This window comes from Choloepus didactylus, chromosome 4, assembly GCF_015220235.1.
Source record: "Choloepus didactylus isolate mChoDid1 chromosome 4, mChoDid1.pri, whole genome shotgun sequence".
Classification (NCBI taxonomy): domain Eukaryota; kingdom Metazoa; phylum Chordata; class Mammalia; order Pilosa; family Megalonychidae; genus Choloepus; species Choloepus didactylus.
The window spans coordinates 5,774,360-5,794,398 of record NC_051310.1 but is presented as its reverse complement, the minus strand read 5'-3'; the positions used below and the strand labels follow the sequence as shown (position 1 = coordinate 5,794,398).

The 20,039-nt window shown below is 61.2% G+C and overlaps 1 protein-coding gene across 1 annotated transcript; it reads left to right on the top strand.

The window, feature by feature from the left end:
- Positions 1–17,461: 17,461 nt before the first annotated feature.
- DIO3 (iodothyronine deiodinase 3) lies at positions 17,462–19,366 on the top strand. The gene has a single exon (XM_037835238.1). It carries the CDS (start codon positions 17,462–17,464, stop codon positions 18,374–18,376), a length of 915 nt encoding a protein of 304 aa, XP_037691166.1. The 3' UTR covers positions 18,377–19,366.
- Positions 19,367–20,039: the final 673 nt, after the last annotated feature.

Sequence of the window (20,039 nt, the reverse complement as noted above, 5' to 3'; positions counted from 1 at the left end):
GCCTCCGAATGCACAGGCCAGAGCAGACCCCCAAGCCAGGGGTCAGAGGGATTAGAAGACCTTTCCCAACATATCGCTTTGCTCCCGGAAGTCCACCCCCGGGGGGCAAGAAGGAGGCCATGAGGAGGGCAGGCAGGAGGCCCCCACCCCCCACGGAGCCTCAGTTTCCCCAGCCAGTTAGGTTCGATTTTCCCAAAGGAAGGTCACAAAGTGATTTATTATCTTTTTTTTTTTAAAGCAGTTGTAGGTTTGTAGAAAACTTGTGCAGAAATTACAGTTCCCATTTACCCCGCCCCTACGCACATGCCGTTCTCCCTGTTGTTAACATGTGCCTTAGGGTGGTACTTTTGTTGCAGTTGACATTGGGTTCACTCTGTACAATTCTTTGGGTTTTAAAAATGTTTATTTTGGAAGCATATATCCAAAAATTTCCTATTTTAATCACTTTCACATATACAATTCAGTCACGTTACAGGGTGATTTTAAAGGGTACCCAGATTTTATTCTCTATTTCAATATTTATTTATGTACACATGCATTGAAAATACATATGTATATACCTAGCACGTCAAAACCAGGATGTCATAGATGCTCTGGTTTAGGTCGTACATAAGGTTTTAAGTTTTAAAAGCAAGTTGACTTAAATAAAACATTAAGTAAATAATAGAACTGATGACACCAGGCTGCAGGATCCCACCGCAGCCAAGAAGGAAACCCCTCCTGTGTCTTCGCCATGTCGCACTGGGTCTTGTCACTGCAAATGAGTGGCTGGACAGACGGCTGAGGGCGCAAGGCAGCGGGCACGGCAGGTGCAGCCCCTCGAGCAGAGCGCCGGGCCGTGCGGGGCTGGGCAGGGGTCCGGAGCCCACAGCCCGCCCCACCCCCTTATCAGCTGGCGCCTGGAAGCAGCGAGCTCGTTCCTGGAAACTGTCTGCGTCCCCAGGGCCTGGGAGCCCTCTGATGGCAAGGCCCGTGTTATCTGTGGGGCCCAGCACCCATGTGGCAGGCTGAGGTGTTGACAGGAGGGGGCCCCGGGGTGGGGCTGACCAAAGGTGCTGCTGTTATTTCCCCAGCTGGAGGGGCCGCCCGCCCCTGCCCGGGGCCCCTCCTCAGCCGCCAGAGCTCCCGGGCCACCGGCTGCTGCAGCTCGGGGCAAAGCCACAGGCAGCGGGAGCGAGCTGGGTGCCCTCCCTCTCCGCCCAGCTCCCCCCACGGGACCCCACCGTGAGAAAGTGGCCATCCCTGCGCCGCTGGGCCCCAGGGGACCACCCCAAGGCTGCAGCCAAGTCCAGACCCCTGCATGGGCCTCCAGGGCCTTCCCGGCCTGCTGGCTGCCTCCACCCCCTCCCCGCCAGGGGCCCCGAGCTCTCCCCAGGGTCTGTGGGTTCCTGGAGACGCCAGAGGCCCCGACCTGCGCCATCAAAGGCGGAGCCCCCACCCCACCCCGCTCTCAACCAACCAGCAGGGCAGGCACGGGCCAGCAGTGTGGAGGGAACCCCCCCAAACCAGCCGTGGAGGGGCCTCAGTTGTCCTGGAGGAAAAGGGGGGGGAAGGGAACAGCGTGTGCAAGGGCCCGGGGTGCTGCGAGGGCCGGCGAGAGGCGCCCTGAGGTGGGAAAACCACTGCAAGAGGGGCTGGGTCCCCACGATGGGGGGCCAGGAGCCAAGGACAGGGTGGGGGTGGGCCTCAAGAGCCAGAACGGGCAACAGAACGGTTCTCCCGGAAGCCTCCAGAAGGAACATGGTTCTGCCGACCCCTCGACTTCAGCCCAGGGAGGTCTGGCAGACCTCCGGCCCCTGCGAGTCAGATGACACATGTCTTAAGCCTCTGAGTTTGTGGTCATCGTTACAGCAGCTGCAAGAAGCTCACGCAGCCCCCACAGGGGTCCCAAGCCCCTCCTGGTGTGGCCCTGCTGACCTGCTGGGCTCAAGCAGACCCCCGCCCACCCCCAGGGCACGCCCCTCTCCCCTCCCCCATGCCGGAGCTCACCTGCCTCTGGGCCTTTGATCCACCTGAGACCCTCGTCCTTCCCCAGGACCAGGCCGACAACCCCACCCCCCACGGTCCTCCCCACAGCATCCCACCCCCCACGGAACTTTCCAGGCCTCAGGACTCAAGATCCAGGCTCCCTTGAGCAAATGAGGAGTTAGTTGGAAGGTAGAGGGGTCGTCCGGAGCATCCAGGTCTCGGAAGGGACAGACCTGGGGTTTCTAAAAGCCGGGAGCCTCAGGAATGAAACAACAGACGCCGCAGGGCCCCACCTGCAGGAGGCTTGGCAGGGCCCGTCCCCAAGCTGGGGTCCCACGACTCAAGATACAGCCCATGGAGGGTCACATGCCCGACCCTCCAACTCACCATGGGGTGGGCACCTTAGCTGACGGCCCCACCCCCACCTGAGGACCACCACCAGGGCTGGAATTTCAGGAATTTCAGGAATGTCCCCTGCCTCCTCTGGACCCACCCAGGGCTGGGACGCCCCTGAGAGCACGGCTCAGGCTGACCCCTATCCCCTAACCCTGCAGACAGGATCGCGTCGAGGCCGGCCAGGCAAGAGAGGCACCTTGACGAGTGGGTCCCATGGGGGCTCATCCCCACTGGGACTCCAGAATGTCCCACCTAGGGTGAGGGGGTCGCCAACCCCCCTGTGGGACGGATGGGGATGCTGGGGCCTGGGCTCCCCTCGCATCCCCATCACAGACCCACCAGGAGCCCTGGGGGCCTCGGTTCACCCTCTACAGGGTGCGTGGCCTTGGACTCCCCCAGGCACATTCAAACGTTTTGGGGTTTCTTGGGCAATGGATCCTTACTACGGTTTTGAGGCATAAAGGGAGACCCGGCTCCTAAAAGGGACTCACAGGTTGCTCTGTCTGATGGGGGTGGGAACCTCACAGCCCCCCTTCTTGCCCCCTGTGTCCTCACCACCACTCCTGGGGTGATCCTTAGAGCTTGAAACTCCCGGCTGAGCTGCTCTTGGTCCCCTTCATGCCAGCAGGTGTTTGAGTCCAGGTGCCGTGGGGCCCAGCAGGGATGGGGAGGGGTAGGCTCTTCCTGTGCAGAGCTGGGAGGTGGGGTGATTTATCCTCACCTGGAGGCCCCTGGGGGGAGAGGTGCAGCCGACGGAGCCCTGGCAGCCACCATGCAGTTTGAGGCAGGACTGCTTCTCATGGGGCAGCTGGGGCCAACCGGGCATGTGGGCAACCTGGAGGCTTTCTTCCTGCAAAATTAAAAACAACTTCTGGAAAGGAAATTCCCTGCCGCAGCCATTGCCAGGGAGTCCAAGATCATTAATTTAATCAAAAAGAAAAAAAAAAATAGTCCTGTGGAAAATAATGTTACAAGCTGAAGGTTTTCATTTGGGCTCATTAAATCTCCCAGCCCTCCCAGGGAAAGGTGGGGGTGGCGAGGCAGGGAGGGGAGGTGAGGTGGAAGGGGGCAGGCTCTTTGCACAGGAAGGGGAAGGGGGTGGTGGAGGGGTAGGGGGCTTAGAGGGTAACCCCTTACAGCTCTCATGAAAGACGTTCTGGCTGAGAGTGCACACACAGCGAGTGGAAAGGCTCACCGCAACTCCCAGGAGAGGTATCTGGGCCTCTGACGTACCATGTGACTTGCCTGAGGTGTCCAGTCTGCCTGACCCCAAAGGGCATGCCTCAGCCACAACCCCATAGAGCCCCCATATCTGAAAACAGTCCCTAAGCCATGCCTTACTGTCCTCTGGTCAGTTGACCAACTTCTATATCTGGAGGTGTATTAATTAGGATACATTTCTGCTGCTGTAACAAATGCCAAGATAACAGTGGCTTAAATGAGAAAGAAGGTTTTTCTTTTCCTCTCTTATGTAACAGTCTGAGCTCAAGCAGTCCAGGTTGATGTGGCGGCAATGAGGTTCCTTCTACCTTGGTGCTACATGATCCTCAACTCTCAGCTTCTACCCCTCATAGTCAATATGGCTGCCCCTGCTCCTGCCATCACGTCTGCCATCCAGCAGTGGAAACAAGGGGAAGAGGGAGGGGAAGACACCTCTATTCCCTCTAAGAAGTTTCTGGTCAAGTGGTTACACATAGCTTCAAAGGAAGCCAAGAAACTGAGTCTATGGACGGGAAGATATGCGCCCAGCTCAAAGTGGGGGTGGCTTTTACTCTAGGAAGAAGAGGAGACTGGATTTTGGGGGTAGCTAGTGATCTCTGCCACCAGGACACACTCTCTATCCCGCCCCAGGACCGCCGTGAGCCAAAGTCGTGGGTAAAAGGCAGCTGCAGACTGCAGGAGGGAGGGGGTGACCTAAGGAGGGATCTCGGGAGGCTCCCTGGGGGCCGACTTGGAAGACAGCCAGGGTTTGGGAAGACAGATGGAAAGGAGTTCCAGAAGAAGACGGTGGAACTAGCTGATGCAGCCATGGAGAAATCATGGTTTAGTACCAAGGCGTGAACTTGGAGCCAGAAGACCTGAGTTCAAGTTCTGATACTGAGTCAGTGCAGCCATGCTCTCAGTGTCCCTGAGCCCTGGCTGCTCCCTCACCAAACCAGCTGGTGGTCCTCATCATGCCCTCCTCACAGGCCTGCCTCTAGAGGTGGATGCACGTGGAAGGGCCTGGCATTCCGTAGAGTGGTTGATGTGGTGTTGACATGACGGCATGCCAGGTACATCCTGGGCAGAAGACAGAGCTGACAAGGAAAGCAGAGGCCCAACCCGGAGGCCTTGAAGGCCAAGCCAAGTGATTGAAGTGTTATTCAGAAGCTACGGGCAGTTCCATAGTAGGGCAGCATCCTGAGAAGAGAGGGGCTTTTAAAGGTTGGGTCTTGAAGGAGGGAGAGGAGGAGGTGAGAGCTGAGGCGTGTGCCAAGAGGGGCAGCTACAAAGTCTCCAGAGAGAGACGACCAGGCATGGACCTGGCCAAAGCCAGGGAGCTCTTCGACCCCAATTGGGCAGTCAGGGAGGGCTGCCTGTAGGAGGAAGCCCTGGAGTCATGCCAGCATAAGCAGGGATTGTTTAAAGCAGTTGGGTTGGGTGGAAGAGCTTGTCCTGGAGCAGATCAGCAAGAGAAGCAGGATGCAGCAAGGCCAGGCCATGCTCGGGGGCAGACAGGCCCTGCCCACGCACATCCCCACCTAAATCGTCAGAATTCCAGCCGCCATGGCGTGTGCATGCAGGGATGGGGCTGTGCTTGGCCCTCCCCCACATCCCCATTCATCCTCCCAGGGACCTTGCAAGGTGCACATTGCTGTCCCCAATTTACAGAAGAGGAAGCTGGGGCTCAGAGAGGGCTGGTCACATCACGGAGGCCACACAGCATGGCTTTAAGCCCAGAGTACTTGCCACTATTTGACCCTTCCTGGGGCTCAAGATGTCTTTCAGAAATACTCCTCCTGGTGCTGGGGAGGCTTTTCTTCCTGAAGAAGGACTGGGGATTGAGAACTGACAGCCTTCTCCAGGGCACATCCTCCCAAGCAGCCTTTACAAGACAAGGATAGGTGCCTTGTCGGACAGAAACCCGAGCTGGGCGTCCCAGGGGTGCCGCCCCTCGCCGGGGCACGCAGCCGGTCGGTGGCCGGCAGGATTGGAACCCAGGGCCCAGGACGTGTGCGCGGCCCGTCTCCCCTCCGCCCGCCCCCGCTGTTTTCCTGGCTCCCTCTCAGGGAGGAGAACATGCTCCATCTCTGTTTCCCTGGGAGAAATCCATTTTCAGAATCCGGAGGTGTTGAAATGTGTTCTTTTTTCCTCTCCAGAGAGCCCTTCTTGAGGACAGAGGTGCCCTGAGAATCCCTCCCGGGGCTGCCAAGCCCTCGACCACCAGCCCTGACCTCAGAAGACCCCCGCTGCCCCCACCCGGCTGCCGGGGGCGGCGCTGGCGGAGGAGCAGGGCGCCTTCACACCGCCCCCTCCCGGGACAGCTGCGCCCCTGGGCCGAGGGTCTTGGTCACAGAAGTCTCGGCTTTAAGGGGCCCAGGCGCCTGGGAGCATCTGTCCCTGTGGGGCAGGGCCAAGGGGGCATCGGGTGTGGTGCAGGGGCTGCGTGGTGAGCGAGGAAGGGAGGAGGGGGGGGGAGCAAGAGGGGTCCAGGGGAGGGGAAGGGAGGAGGAGATGGGGAGGGGGAGGTAAGAGGTAGAGGGAGGGAGGGAGGGGGAGAAGGAAGGGGGCGGAAGGAGGATAAAGGGAGGAGGGGCTGGGAGAGAAGAGGAGATGGGGAGGGAGAGGCGAGGTGGGGGGGGAAGACTAAGTGGGAGGGAGTGGAGGGGAGGAGATGGGAGGGAGTCATAGAAGGGAGGGTTAAGAGGAAGGGAAGATGAGATGGGGAGAGAGCGGGGAAGGAGGAGGAGGAGGTAGAAAGGCAGAAGGGGGCGGAGGGGACGGAGGGAGAAGTGGGGGACGGGAGTGGGAGGAGGGGAGGCGGGGGGGGGGTGCCGGCTTCCCCACAGGCACACACTCCTCTTCTCTCAGCCCCTCTTTCCCGTGCACCCACTGTGCACCCACCCAAACACCTCCTCCCCCTGTCCCCGGCAAGATTCGCTGTCGAGTGAGGACCCGAGAACCCGAGAACCGGGCATCCTGGCCGCAGTCTCGTGGGACTGGATCTGCCCCCACCGCTCCTGTCCCTTCCTTGGGCCGCCCTGTCTGGTGCAGCCCACCCCGAGTGGGGACCCACGGCAGGCCAGGGGTTTGGGGGAGCAGTTGCTGGAGCTCCCAGAATGGTGAACTCACCGACTCCCACAGTCTTGAGGCCTGAAAGACCGACCCTATCCACAGGCCACCCCCACCTCCGGCCCCCCCAAAGCACCCCAAAGAGGAGTCTCCAGCCTCGGTTTTCCACCTTCAGGACAGGAAGCAGCAACTGCAGGCAGCGGGAGCTCCGGGCACCCTCGGCTGAGTCACACCCCCCCACACATGTCCCTGAGTTCCCGGCTCTGGAGACGGTGCTGCAGACCCTGGGGGCTGTGTCCCTCTCCGCCCTCCTGGACCCTGTGGCGGGAACGATCACCTTCTCCAGGTGAGCTCTCAGGGGTCGGGGTCTGCAAAGTCTCCGTAAAATCAGCAGCATCACCGACCTCCTCAAGAACCTTCCATGCTGCATGCCTTCCCCGGGGCTCCGTGGGAAAGCTTCCGGCCATGGTGAGACGCTGGGATTTTACCTTGAGGACATCAGGGAACCACTGCAACACCTGATACAGCCTCAGGTCAGAGGGGTCTGGGCTGGAGGGGCATAGAATTTTGTCTCAGGGGCCTGGTCCAAGCCTGTGAGGGTGCACCCGGCACAGAATCCCCACTGGGGCCCTCAGCACTGCCACAGCTCAGCACACCCAGGCTCAGCCATCTGCACCTGCACATCCACAGGGCTGGTCTCAGGGGCCTTTGCAGGGCAGCCATGCAGCCCTTCCGCCCACCCAGGATGAGGCACAGGGTCTCTCGCGCCCGGAGGAGTGACCCGGGATCCCCAACTGAGGGAGTGCACTCGGGGTCGCAAAACTGCCTGGGGGAAGCCAGCTCCCTGCAGCCTGGTGTCCGCCTCGGGCACCGTCATCTCACCCCACTGGCTGTAAGGCATGGAAAGAGGATAAGACTGGACACGGGACAGGAGTGTCAGATGGGCTGAGGTGAGACCAAGCTGTCATTTCTGGGTGATGAGCTCCATCTCCTCTGGGCCCCTCCATTGCATTCAGGGGGTCCATCCAGCCCCCCCACGCCACCATCCAACCTTAGTGGGCCTTGGTTGCTTTGGATGCTGGAATTTCTTGCTGTCAGAGGACAAAAGCAGCTGCTAACGAGCCCAGGGAACTGGCTAGAGAGAAAACAGCCCCAGCCTCTGGGGGACCAGATCTGCACGGCTGCCCCGGCACAGGCCGAGGGGGGCCTCACCACCTGGATCACAGGTCCAGATCCTTTGCAGTCTGCAGGGCAGAGCCCCAAAGCTGTCCGGCCATTGTTGCAGCATGAACACCTCTCCAAGAATCTTCTGAGGCCCTCCGGCTGGGCGAGGGCACAAAAGCCCATCAGCTGGTGCCATCCAAGAAAGGACCAGCCCTTCCACCTGACTAGTGAACAAATGAATGAACAAATAAATGAGTGAATGAATGACTGAATAAACAAATAAACAAATGAATGAGTGAATGAATGAAAAATGAATGAATAAATGAATGAATAGATGACCAAATGAACAAGCAAAGGAAAGAACAAATGAATGAATGAACAAGTGAATGAGTGAATGAAATGAATGAATGACTGGATGGATGAACAAATGAACAAGCAAAGAACAAATGAAGGAATGAACAAGTGAATGAGTGAATGAATGACTGAACAAACATGCCATTTGGCACCAGCCCCTGGCTGGACACTAAGAGCCTTCACTCCACAGCTGGGAAGGTCCCAGATTCCCACTCGCAGGATTACCACGTGTGCAAACTCAGCGCAGGATCCAGCACCCAGGCGGGACCTGGTTAAAGTTCTAGAACTTCCCTGATCCCTCCTATCCACGAGGTGGAGCAGCCCATAGAGCCATCCCTCTGCTCATGAACCACAACTTACAACGGCTCTGCCACAGTCATCACAGGGAACTGCGCTTCGGGCGTGTCGAACCACTCAGGGCAATGAGGCTCCTGCCCCAGATACTCCCCACCCCAGGCCCAGGAAACACCCCCAGGAAGGCAAGGGGATCGAGGCTCCAGGGGTCCCCAGCCCGTGTCCCTGACCCCCTGCCCAAGGAGTCACCAGCAGGCCTGCAAGACAGGGAAGTCATCAGAATCGCAGGAAGGGAGGTGCAGCCCAGCCTCCAGCCCCTGCCCCTGCCACTCCCCACCCCCACCAAGGGTGTCCCTGCAGAAGGTTCCAGGAAAGGGGGTGGCAAACACCAGAGGCAGGCCCGTCCCCACTTTGGCTCCAGGCCGGAACCCCTGCCCTCAGAATACGCGATTAAATGCCTCCTGTTAACGAGTGGGCATTGGGTTTCAGAGCAAACACTAGTCACCTGTCCTTAGATAAACCACTTCACCTCTCCGTGCCTCAGTTTCTTCACCTGCAACATGAGGATGACAAAACCCCTCCCTCCATAGGTCCTGAGGATTCAAACGTAGATCACGTGGCACACAGCAGCTGCTCAAACCAGGGCCTGTGCCAGGACCACTGGAAATCCATGCACAAAAATACGAATGCAGCCCCTGCCACTCACCACAGACAAAAATATAAGCAGACACAAGAAAACATAGGGAAATGTCTTCAAGACCTTGTAGTAGGCAATGGATTTTTAGATTTTGCACCAGAAGCACAAGCAACAAAAGAAAAAATAGATAAAAGGCTTCATCAAAATTAAAAACTGTCATGCATCCAAGGACATTCCAAGAATGTGAAAAGACCACTGACAGAATGGGAGAAGATATTTGGAAACCGTATAACTGATGAGGGTTTAATATCCAGAGCATATAAAAAAATTCCTACAACTCAACAACAAAACGGAAAGCAATCCAATTTAAAAACGGGCCCAGGATGTGAATAGACATTTCTCCAAAGATGATATTCAAATGGCCAATAAGTGTGTGAAAAGGTGCTCCACATCATCGGCCAGCAAAGAAATGCAAATTAAATCCACAAGGAGCTACCATTGCCCACCCACTAGGCTGGCTATTATTTAAAAAAAAAAAAAAAAAAAAACTGAAAATAAAAAGTGTTGGCAAGGACACAGAGAAACAGGAGCCCTCATATACTGTTGGTGAGAATGGGAAACACTGCAGCCGCTCTGGAAAACAGTTGACGGTTCCTCAGAAAGTTAAACGTAGAATTATCACATGACCCAGCAATTCCACTCCTAGGGGTCTATCCAAAAGCACGGAAATCAAGGACTCACAAATATTCATGCATCAATATTCGTCACAGCTTTATGCACAGTAGCCAAAGGTGGGGGGCAACCCAAGTGCCCCTCAATGGACAGATGGGTAAACAATGGAATATTATTCAGCCGTAAACAGAAGATGAACCTTGAGACATCATATTAAAGTGAAATAAGCCAGACACAAAAGGCCAAATGTTGTATGATTTATCTCATATGAAATACTTAGAATAAGCAAAGCCATAGAGACAGAAAGCAGAGTAGCTGTTACCAGGGATGGGGTGGGGTGCATGGGGGTTACTGCTAAATGAGTATGAGTTTTGGGTTGGGATGATGAAAAGAGTCTGGAAATAGCAGGGAAAGTTGCACAGTTACAGTAACACAGTACTGTCAATGTACTTAATGTCAAAAAGCTGTCCACTTAGCATGGTTAAAATGATCTTTATGTTATGCATGTTTTACAATATTTAAAAACCAATTATATATATATATTTTAAAGCAAGGGCAGCTGTTGGCGTGATCATCATCACTGCAGCTAGTTTGGAGGGCAGATCCTCGAATGACCTGCTCTGTTCACAGAGCCGCACTTCTTGCAGGGATGGGCACGAGACCCAGCTCTGACCAGAGACAGCTGACCCCTCCATGGCTGCACAGTCTTCGTCCATAAAAAATGGGAAATAATGTCCTCTCCTCTCTGGATCACCGGGACAGATGTTGCCAGGACCCCCTGAGCTGGAGCTCCTGGGGCCATCTTGCCCAGGTGTGGAGAACAGAAGGTAGGTGAGCACTGGAAGCCAGGGGAGGCGGGGCCTGCCAGCACCTACTGAGCGCCTGGATGCAGCAGTGCCTGAAGTCCGGCTCCCCCCTGAACTTTTCATGACTCCCCCTGGAGCCAATACATTCCTTCGTAGCGTAATTTAGTTCAGATTGAGTTTCTGCCAAATACGAACCTAAAGGATCCAAACAAAACACAATTATGGGGGGTGGGGAGGCTTCCCAGAGACGGGCCTCTGTGATGGGGAGGCCCCCTGACTTACTGGCCTGGCAGGGCCCTTAGGGAGAAAGAGTGGATCCAGCTGGTGGGCCTCTGAAGTTTCCAGAAGTGCCGGAGAGCAGGAGTTCCCAGGCTGGCCCCAAGGGCTGGATTAGAACCTGGGCTCCTGGTACCCGGCCTGTGGGGGGCGGGCTCGGCCCCAGCCATGACCGTGGCTTACGGAGCATGCCCAAGGTCACAGTTCTTCACGACAGCCTCCCAGGGAGGTGGGGACAGATGTTTTGTCCATTTCACAGGTGACCGAAGGAAAGAACGTGCTGCCTTAACCACATCATGCAGGGCAAACCAAGGTGGGCACATGTGTCCAGGAGTGTGTGCATATGCACGTGTGTGTGCACGTGTGTTTGTTTATACAGAGGCACAGAGAGTGCAGGAAACTTGCCCAGGGTCACCCAGGAGATGGTAAAGCGAGCGTGAACACAGCACGCTCATGCTGCATGGCTCCAAGTTCACGGATGCAGCCTCCTGCCTGCTGCAGAAAGTCCTCTGAGAGGAACAGGTGCCCCCCATGCACCCAGAGCGCCCTCCCCACTGAGGCAGGGTGACCACAGACGCTCCCCTGGGGAAGCAGGGCACGGACTGGGCCAAAGGAGGGCTCCCCAAAGGACAGGGGCTCAGGACGATGCCTCTCGCCATGAAACACCCTGACCCGGGGCCCTGGCAGGACCTGGTGAGGACCCCACCCTCCCCCGGGGTCCTCCTCACCGTCTGTCTTACAGGCTGTCTCTGCACCCCAGCAACGCCAAACAAGAAGCCATCTTCCTCCGCGAGCCTCTCTCCATGCAGGATCAGCCAGGGCCTCCTCTTGTCTCATGGCACCCAGCCCCGGGGGGTCTGACAGAGCCTGAGGCTGCACCCCGTGCACAGAGCGGCTGGGACCAGCAGGGTCACACACAGTGTTGAGCTTTCAGCACAGCTGCATGGTCGTTTTCACCTTTTGGGTTAGGGAATCACAACCAACTGGACTTCACCATCCGGGTATTCAGGGCAAAACCTGCGGCCAGTCCCCAGCCCCGGTGGAGGACGCCATGGTGGCTGCATTTGTCCCTGCCTCTAACTAAGAGAATTCCTCGCCTTGCTTTTACTTCTTCTTCTGCAGAGTCCTCTGGCATTCCATGGCTTTCTGGAAGCGGCCCAAAATCCTCTTCGGAACAAGGCTGGGTATACACAAACACACACGCACTCTGCACCTGCACACGCACCTGCACACACGTGCCCACCTTGCTTTGCCCTGTATGACATGGTTAAGGCGGCACGTTCTTTCCTTCAGTCTGCTTCTCAGTTAGGAAGCAGAGTCTCAGATGGACAAAGGACTTGGGGTGCCCTGCTGGCTGGCTGCACCCTCCCTTTTTGCAGAGGAGACGCTGACCTCGACATGCTCCCCCACCGGCACTCGCCCAGCCTCAGGGCTCGGAGCAGGGTCTGACCTCAAACAAGAAGCCCGGGGTCCCAGGGCCCAGCGGCTCCAGGAAGAACCTGAGCACCCAGGGCCACCTCTCCTACGGGCCTCTGGCCGGGCGCGGCTCCCTGGATGGGGCCTGGCTGAGCACCGGGGAGCGTGGAGGATGCTCAGTTGTGTCTGCGCCTGGCCAGGCCTGGCAGGGGTGAGGGGTCAGAAAGCAGAGGCCCCGAGCTGCGGCAGGAACGGGGCTGGTGAAGGACGGTAGGGGAACAGGTGAGGAGGACTTGGGGCCAGGCAGGACCAGCATGGGGGTGCCTCATCCTCCAACGGGAATCTCGCCAGCCCTAGAGCAGCAGGCAGGGGTCGAGCAGGGCCTTCTAGAACCTTCTGGAACTGCAGGGTGACAGCATGGGGGAGGCACTGGGAAGTATTCCCCTAACCTCCTCATAGTGCCGATGAGGCCAGAAGTGGGGGCAGGACAGGCCCAGGATCAAGGAAGTGGCCGGAGTGTCACCTCCTGGGCGTTCTCTCCTTGGCCAGGAGCCCCAGGCCTCCTCCAAATCCGGATCGCTGCCAAAACACCCCTGCTCCGTCAAGGCCCTGGGCCCGGACAAGTTCTCCTGGCCAGACTCCCAGACTAGCCAACAGCCCCACGGCTCCCCGGAGGGTGCCCAGCTGGGGCTCGTCGTGCAAAGGGGGACGGAGACCTGTTATCTTCGGGATGCCTCTCAGAACCCCGAGCCCTTGGCCACCTCCAGCCCTGTCCACCGGCTCGGCCCCGCCCAGATCGAGTCAGAAGGGATGGGAGGAAGTGTAGAAAGAAAAAATCATTCTTTAGGCAAATGAGAAGTGTAAACACTCGTGGGAGGCCCCGGTTATCCGTGGGAGGACCCGATCATCCAAGGGAGGGAAACAGATTGGCCTGGTTGCCAGGTGATGCTGCGCCCGGCAGACGCCGCGCCCACGAGGGTCTCCAGCCTGTGCGCGGCCGCGGTCCACACAGACCCGCCCGGGCCCCCGCTGCCGGCCGCCCCCACCGGGCTCGCTGCCGCGGGCGGGCCACAGGACAGCGGGAAACGCCTTGAAATTCTCCTGGAACGAGGAGTTTTCAGTAAGTCCACACTGCACTCGTTTATTCTTTTCACGAAGGTTTATTGGGCGCCTCCTGGGTGCCTGGTTCCAGTTAGCCGCCGCAGAGGCTCCCAGCTGGGCCGGCAGGGAAGGCGGGTCTGGAGGGGGAGGTAGAGACGAAAACACTCGCTGCTGAGGCTGCAGCCATGGGGGAGGGCTGAGCGGGCAGGTTGCAGGGTTTCGGCTCCCTGTGTAGGGTGGGGCAGGCCAGACCCAGGGGCCATCTCCGGGTGGAGGTGGCAGCAGTGGAGAAAGAGGAAAGGGAGCCACCAAGGAGGTGGGGAAAGCGCAGAGGGAACAGCACAAATGGAGGCTCAGAGGTAGGAGAGCACCTGGGGGTTCCCAGAGTATCAAGGGGCCAGTGGGACTGGGGGAGGCTGAGGCCAGCAGAGCCAGTCACAACGAGGCTGAGCAAGGTCAGAGCCCACGCACACCTGCAGTTCTTGCAGACGCTCCCCCAGGTGTGCCCCTCCTAAAGCTGTGGTGAGTCCTCCCTGCAGGGCAGCATGGAGAACCTCCAGGCCAACCCCACTGCATCAGGAAGCCACAGGGGCTATGAGTGGGGGGAGGAGGGGCAGGGGTGTCAGGGCCCGAGGCCAAGGCCCGCCAGCCCTGCCCTGTCATGAGAAGACGGTGCCATGAGAATGGGACCCTGTGACAGCGGTCTGGGAGCAGAGAGGCCCTCCAGAGCTCAGCCCTCGCCCATCCCTTCCCCTGGCCGCTCTCCAAGTGGCTCCTGGATGCCAAATGGACCCAGTTCCGCTTTTCCCTGCTTTCCTGTCCCCTGTCCGCCCTCTGCTGGAGCTGCAACAGGGCAGGCAGGAAGCAAGAGGGGGAGGACGGACCAGGCCCGGTCAGGCCCCAGGTGGGGAGCAGCCCTGGCTCCCACTCTGGTCCCCCCAAAACAGAGCCTGCCAAGCCTACTGGAGCCCAGAGCCCTGGGCAAGGCCAGTCCTGCTCTGGGGCCTGGGGGTGGAGGGCCTGGGCCTGGGCTCTCACTCATCCTGGACAGGCCAGGACGGGCAGTGGGTAAGGGAGGCCCCAGCTCTGTGGTGAGCTTGGGAGCTGCCTGCAGGAAAGGGGGAGAAGGAGAGAGGGTTTAGGAGGAGAAGAGGAGAGGAAGGGAAGGGCAGGGGGGCAGAGCCCTGGTGCAGTCACCCAGCCCGGCTCCGCGTCCCCGGGGGAGGTGGGGCAGTACCACTGGCCCCGTGATCTGACCTCACCTGCACCAGTGGCCGTTGGAGCTGGACGGGCCTGAGCTCTGCGTCCGATGTGTGGAACCCCGAGGTATTGGGTGTAGCCTGTCAGCCCGAGGAACAGCAACAGATGCTGCAGAGCAACTGAAATCGCAAACGACAAGAGCTGCTTCCCGGGCATCCCTGGGGCTGGGGGGAGAAGGGGTCCGGGTGCTGCCCAGAGAGGGGGGCTGGAGGGACCAGCCTTACCTCTGCCCCCGACCACTCCTTCCACACACACCCCACCACCACCAGACCCCAGGCAGTGTGAAAGCTCTCCCAGCCCAACGTGGCTTTTCCGTTTTCTGTGACTAAATGTGGGGACAAATGGGGAAGGGGGGCACGGCCCTGTGGCTTCATTCCAACTCCTGCATGGGTGGGGCAGGGACATGGGCCCTAGACTGGCACCCCCAGAATTCAAAGAATCAGGGCTGGAGAATTTGTTCAAGGAAAAGTGGGACTCCCCCCACCACCCTCTCCAGCCCCTACCCAGGAAGGAGCAGCCCCAGGCCCCCCAAACCTCCTCCCACAGACTTGCTAAGTAGGAGGCTTCCCTCCCCACCAAAAGCAAGGCAGAGAGATGACCTGCTAGCTCGCAGGCTCCTTGCAGAGGGGGACAAGCAGGACCACCCACACACACACACACACACACACACTGGGCTCACAGAAAATTCCCCAGCCCAGGGAAAGGCCCCTACCCTGGGCAAGGAAGGGTTGTTTGGGGGTGCTGAGAAGAGCAGGGGAGGGCGATCAGGCCGGCTTCCCTCTGGGGGAAGTCCGGAACTCTGCAGTCCCCAGCGCGCCTGCCCCAGGCAGCAGAGAAACCGCCCCAGATGGGAGAGAAAGGGCCACAGTCGCGCACCCCGGGCTCCGCGCGCGTGCACACGCGCACACACACACACACACACAAACACACACTTGGAGGCTTTACCTGCTGGAACCGCGGGTCCAGAGGGGAACATTCTCGGGACACAGGGTCCAGCCAGGGCCAGGAAAACTAAGCCGGAGCAAGGACCCGCGCCCAAGGCGAGGCGTCTACCACGCGCCCGCTGGGTCCGGCCGCCTGGGTCCGGGCTGGGGGCCGCTATCCCCGAGGCAGGCTTCTCCCGGCACGTTCCCTCGCCGCCCAGAGCAGCTGCGCCCTCGCCCCAGGCGGCCCGGCCGGCGCCCACCTCCGCCCCGCGCGCGGGCGCTGCCTCGGGCCGGGGAAGAAGTTAAGCGGCGGCTGCCAGGGCGGGCGGCGCACGGGACACCGGCGGCGGCTCGGGACTCGGGCTCAGTCCCCGCCGCCCCGGACAAGTCCTCGCGACTCCGATGGGGGCTCGGCTTCCCGGAGCGGGGGGGAAACGGGAGACCGCTCACGACGGGACCCAGGCCGCACCCCGTGGGGCTCGGCGGACCAAGGCGCAGCGGGGCTTGCTCCTGCTCTGGGGCGCCCCAGGTCAAGGCACGTCCCCGGCCCTGCTGCCGCGGAGCCCGAGTCCCCGGCCCCGCGTCTCGCGCAGCTAGGGACCCGAAGGTCTCGGACGCGGCGGCAGGGCCAGCGAGGGCCCCACAGAGCTGGAGGGAGGGGGTTCCCCGCACCCCTAGAAGCCTCACCCCCCCCATTCACAGTTGAAAGTACGCACTTGCGCGTCCTGGCGCCTCCGCGGGGAGTCGGGCCGCCGCGCTCCGGTCGGTGAAGGTGGCTGTCAGTTCGGGCGCTCCAGTCTCGAAGTTCCCGGGACACAGAGCAACGTCCGGGGACGCACGGGACGGGTGCGCCCGGCAGCCGGGGCTGCGCCGGGCGAGACGAGCGGCGAGAGGGGAGCGCTGCGGCGTTCAGGCAACAGCTACCCCTAGTGGGAGAGCCGCCCGGGCCGGCGCCGCCCCGCGCCCGCTGCCCCGCGCCCGAGGCGCTCGGGGCTCGGCTAGGGGCGCAGAGCGAGGCGACTCTCCCCGGCCATCCCGGTGTCCCCGCGCCCGACACTCACCGGACCCGCGGTCCCTGCCCTCCGCGTCTCCCCGCTGGGCTCCGGCGGCGGCTGACCCGGGAACTGCGGCCCCGAGCGGGCACGAGATGGGACGGGGCGGGCGCGACCGGGGCGGCACGGGCTGGGGCGGCCCGGAGCGGCGGCCGGCAGCGGCGGGGGGCGCGGAGCGCGTGGCGGGGCGGTGAGGGGGGGCGGCCGTGTGCGAGTCGCGAGTGTGAGCGCGCGCGGGAGGCGGGCGGACGGGCTGGGCGCGGGCTCCGGGAGGCGAGCGGCGCCCGCGGGGGAGCAGGGCAGCCGGCGGGGGCCCAAAGTTGCCTCCTCGCGGGCCCCGCGTCCCCGGCGCGGCGGGAGCCGGGCCCCCGAAGCGGCGGCCGCGGCCCTGGGCTCCCGCGGCACCTGGGCAGCGGCCCCTCACGCGCGGCGGCTACGTGGGCGGCGTTGGCGGCGGCGCGCGGGAAGCGAACGGGAGCTCCGGCGCGGCGCGGCGCTGGCCGGGGGACCAGCTCAGGTGCGCAGCGAGAGGGACGCGGGCCGGGTCTGGCCGCGGGGACCAGGGCCGCGCGCAGCTCTCGCGCTGTCGGGAGGCCCTCCGCGGCTGGCGCCCGGGCCCTGCTCCCTGTCCCCCGCGGCAGCGGCGGCCGGGGGCCACCCTCCTCTCCCGCCCCCGAGAATCAGCTTTGGGGCCCGGCCCGCCCCCGGCCGCCCCGCCCCCGGCCCGGGATTTCTAGGGCATTGGCCGGGCCGCGGGGCGATCCCTCCGGGCTCAAGTTGCAAGGGGGCGGGCCCGGCCGGAGGTGGAGTCTCCCGCCAATTGAAGCTTCGGCTATAAATTGAGCTCCCCGCACCGCCGAAACCCAGATGCCTCGCCGGGCCGCCCCGCGAGTGGTGGCCGGAGAGGGCGGCGGGGCCCAGGGGTCTTCGGGGGCTGCGACCACCATGCTCCGCTCCCTGCTGCTTCACTCTCTGAGGCTCTGCGCCCAGACCGCCTCGTGCCTCGCGCTCTTCCCGCGCTTCCTCGGCACTGCCTTCATGCTCTGGCTCCTCGACTTCCTGTGCATCCGCAAGCACTTCCTGGGCCGTCGCCGCCGGGGCCAGCCCGAGACCGAGGTGGAGCTCAACAGTGATGGCGAGGAGGTGCCCCCCGACGACCCGCCCATCTGCGTGTCCGACGACAACCGCCTGTGCACCCTGGCGTCGCTCAAGGCGGTGTGGCACGGGCAGAAGTTGGATTTCTTCAAGCAGGCGCACGAGGGCGGGCCGGCTCCCAACTCGGAGGTGGTGCTGCCCGACGGCTTCCAGAGCCAGCGCATCCTCGACTACGCGCGGGGGAACCGCCCGCTGGTGCTCAACTTCGGCAGCTGCACCTGACCGCCGTTCATGGCGCGCATGAGCGCCTTCCAGCGCCTGGTCACCAAGTACCAGCGCGACGTGGACTTCCTCATCATCTACATCGAGGAAGCGCACCCTTCCGACGGCTGGGTCACCACGGACTCCCCTTACAGCATCCCGCAGCACCAGAGCCTGGAGGACCGGGTCAGCGCGGCGCGCATACTGCAGCAAGGGGCTCCCGGCTGCGTTCTGGTCCTCGACACCATGGCCAACTCCAGCAGCTCGGCCTACGGTGCCTACTTCGAGCGTCTCTATGTCATCCAGAGTGGCACCATTATGTACCAGGGCGGCCGTGGCCCCGACGGCTACCAGGTCTCCGAGCTGCGCACCTGGCTGGAGCGCTACAGTGAGCAGCTGTATGGCGCTCAGCCCCGTCGGGTGTAAATAACGAACAGTTGACTGAACTTGGTGAGCTGCGACTTCGAGCCTTCGAAGTCTGCGTGCAAACCTTCACACCAAGTCAAACTTGGCGAGGCCCCAGGGACATGGCTACGCAGGGCCACCGGCCGCCATCTGAGTCTGCGCTCTCAGCCAAGCCACCTGAGAGCTCCCCTCCTCCCCACACCCCGCCTCCCCAGGACTCTGTGGCTGAAACTGTTTCTGCCTGTAACTGCCTTGGTCTTTCTAAATCCCCCACCCTGACCTGAGTGCCCAGGGACTTGTGCCCTACCGTGCTCTCTCGCACCCCCTCCGCCGAGAGAAGAGCCAGCGTGTCCAGCCTGGCGCGTTAGCCCCGCGCCTCTCCGAGCGCCAAGAGAACTTGGCCGCGCCCGCGCGCCCTGAGCGCAACTGGGCTCCTGTGGCGCGCGGCGCGCGCGCGCTAGTTGCCTGGCACCCACACCTGATGCGCGCGGGGAGGGAGTGCCCTGCTGCTTCTGTGTCTATTTCTTGCCCCCGGGGACCGGGGGAAGGGAGAGGGTGGGCAGAGTAGTTTTCCCCTGTTGTTTTTGGTGTGCACGAGCCCCGCTGCTGATGACGAACTGTCTCTAACTGGTCTCGACCACGAGGCGATTCCGAATTGCGGGGGGCTCGCAGCAGCGCCTAAATCGAGATGGGAAAAGTGCTCTGGGTTTCCTACAGGTAGCCACCGTAAACGGGGTGGGAGAGGGAGATTGGGGGCTGCTTCGGGACCAGAGGAAGAAGGCTTGAGAGTCCCTGGCGAGATTCGCAGCGCCCCACGGAGAGGAACGAGGCTGGCGTTCCTAAGAACGGGATTTGGCTGGCGGAATCCAGGGAAAGGTAGATGGGAAAGCCTGGGACCCCAAGCGAGGGGCCTCCTGGGCAGAGCTGCCGACTGCGGGGCCGGGGTGTGGGGACCAGGTGCGAACGCTAACCCCTGTATATAAACTTCTTTTACGCTACAATAATAAAAGCTTGAAGTAAATTGCTTTCTGGCTGCCTTTGGTCCCTTTATTTTCTCTTCCCTCTGAATAGCTGCAGAAATTAAACACACATCTCGCGCGCGCGTCCCCATAGTGACCCTGGGAGGGGGGGAGAGCCTACACTGGCTGGGGAGCAGGAGGGAGAGGGAGGAGGGAAAGGGGCCTGCGGCGGTGCCCCCCCCCCCGCGCGCGCACACATGCACACGCACACACGGAGGGAGATGGAGTGAGGGAAGGGAGTTGGGGGTGGAGGAAGGGCTAGGAGATGGAGCCTGCGGGGTCCAGGCGAGAGGCGGGAGAGGAAGGGGGTCCTCACTTGAACGGCGCGCGCGCACACACACACACGTAAGAACAGCTACAGCTGCCCCTGCAGCCGCCCGTCTAACTTCCCCGATATTCCGGCGGCCTGAGGCTGGAGACAGGGTGGAGAGCGAGAGGGGGTGGGCTTTGGACCAGGTAGAGCTCTGCTCCCGGCCACCGCGGGCGCTTCCCGGCACCTGTCTCCTCCCCCGTCCCTTCCTGCACCTGCAAAACGGTCTCCCCACCACCACCTCCCCCCGCATGGCTGTTGGGGTACGCGGGGGGAGGGGAGTTACGACCTGCAAAGCGCGCACTGGAGGAGGGCGGGGAGACAGAGGGAGGAGGGGCGACAGGGGAAGGAAGGA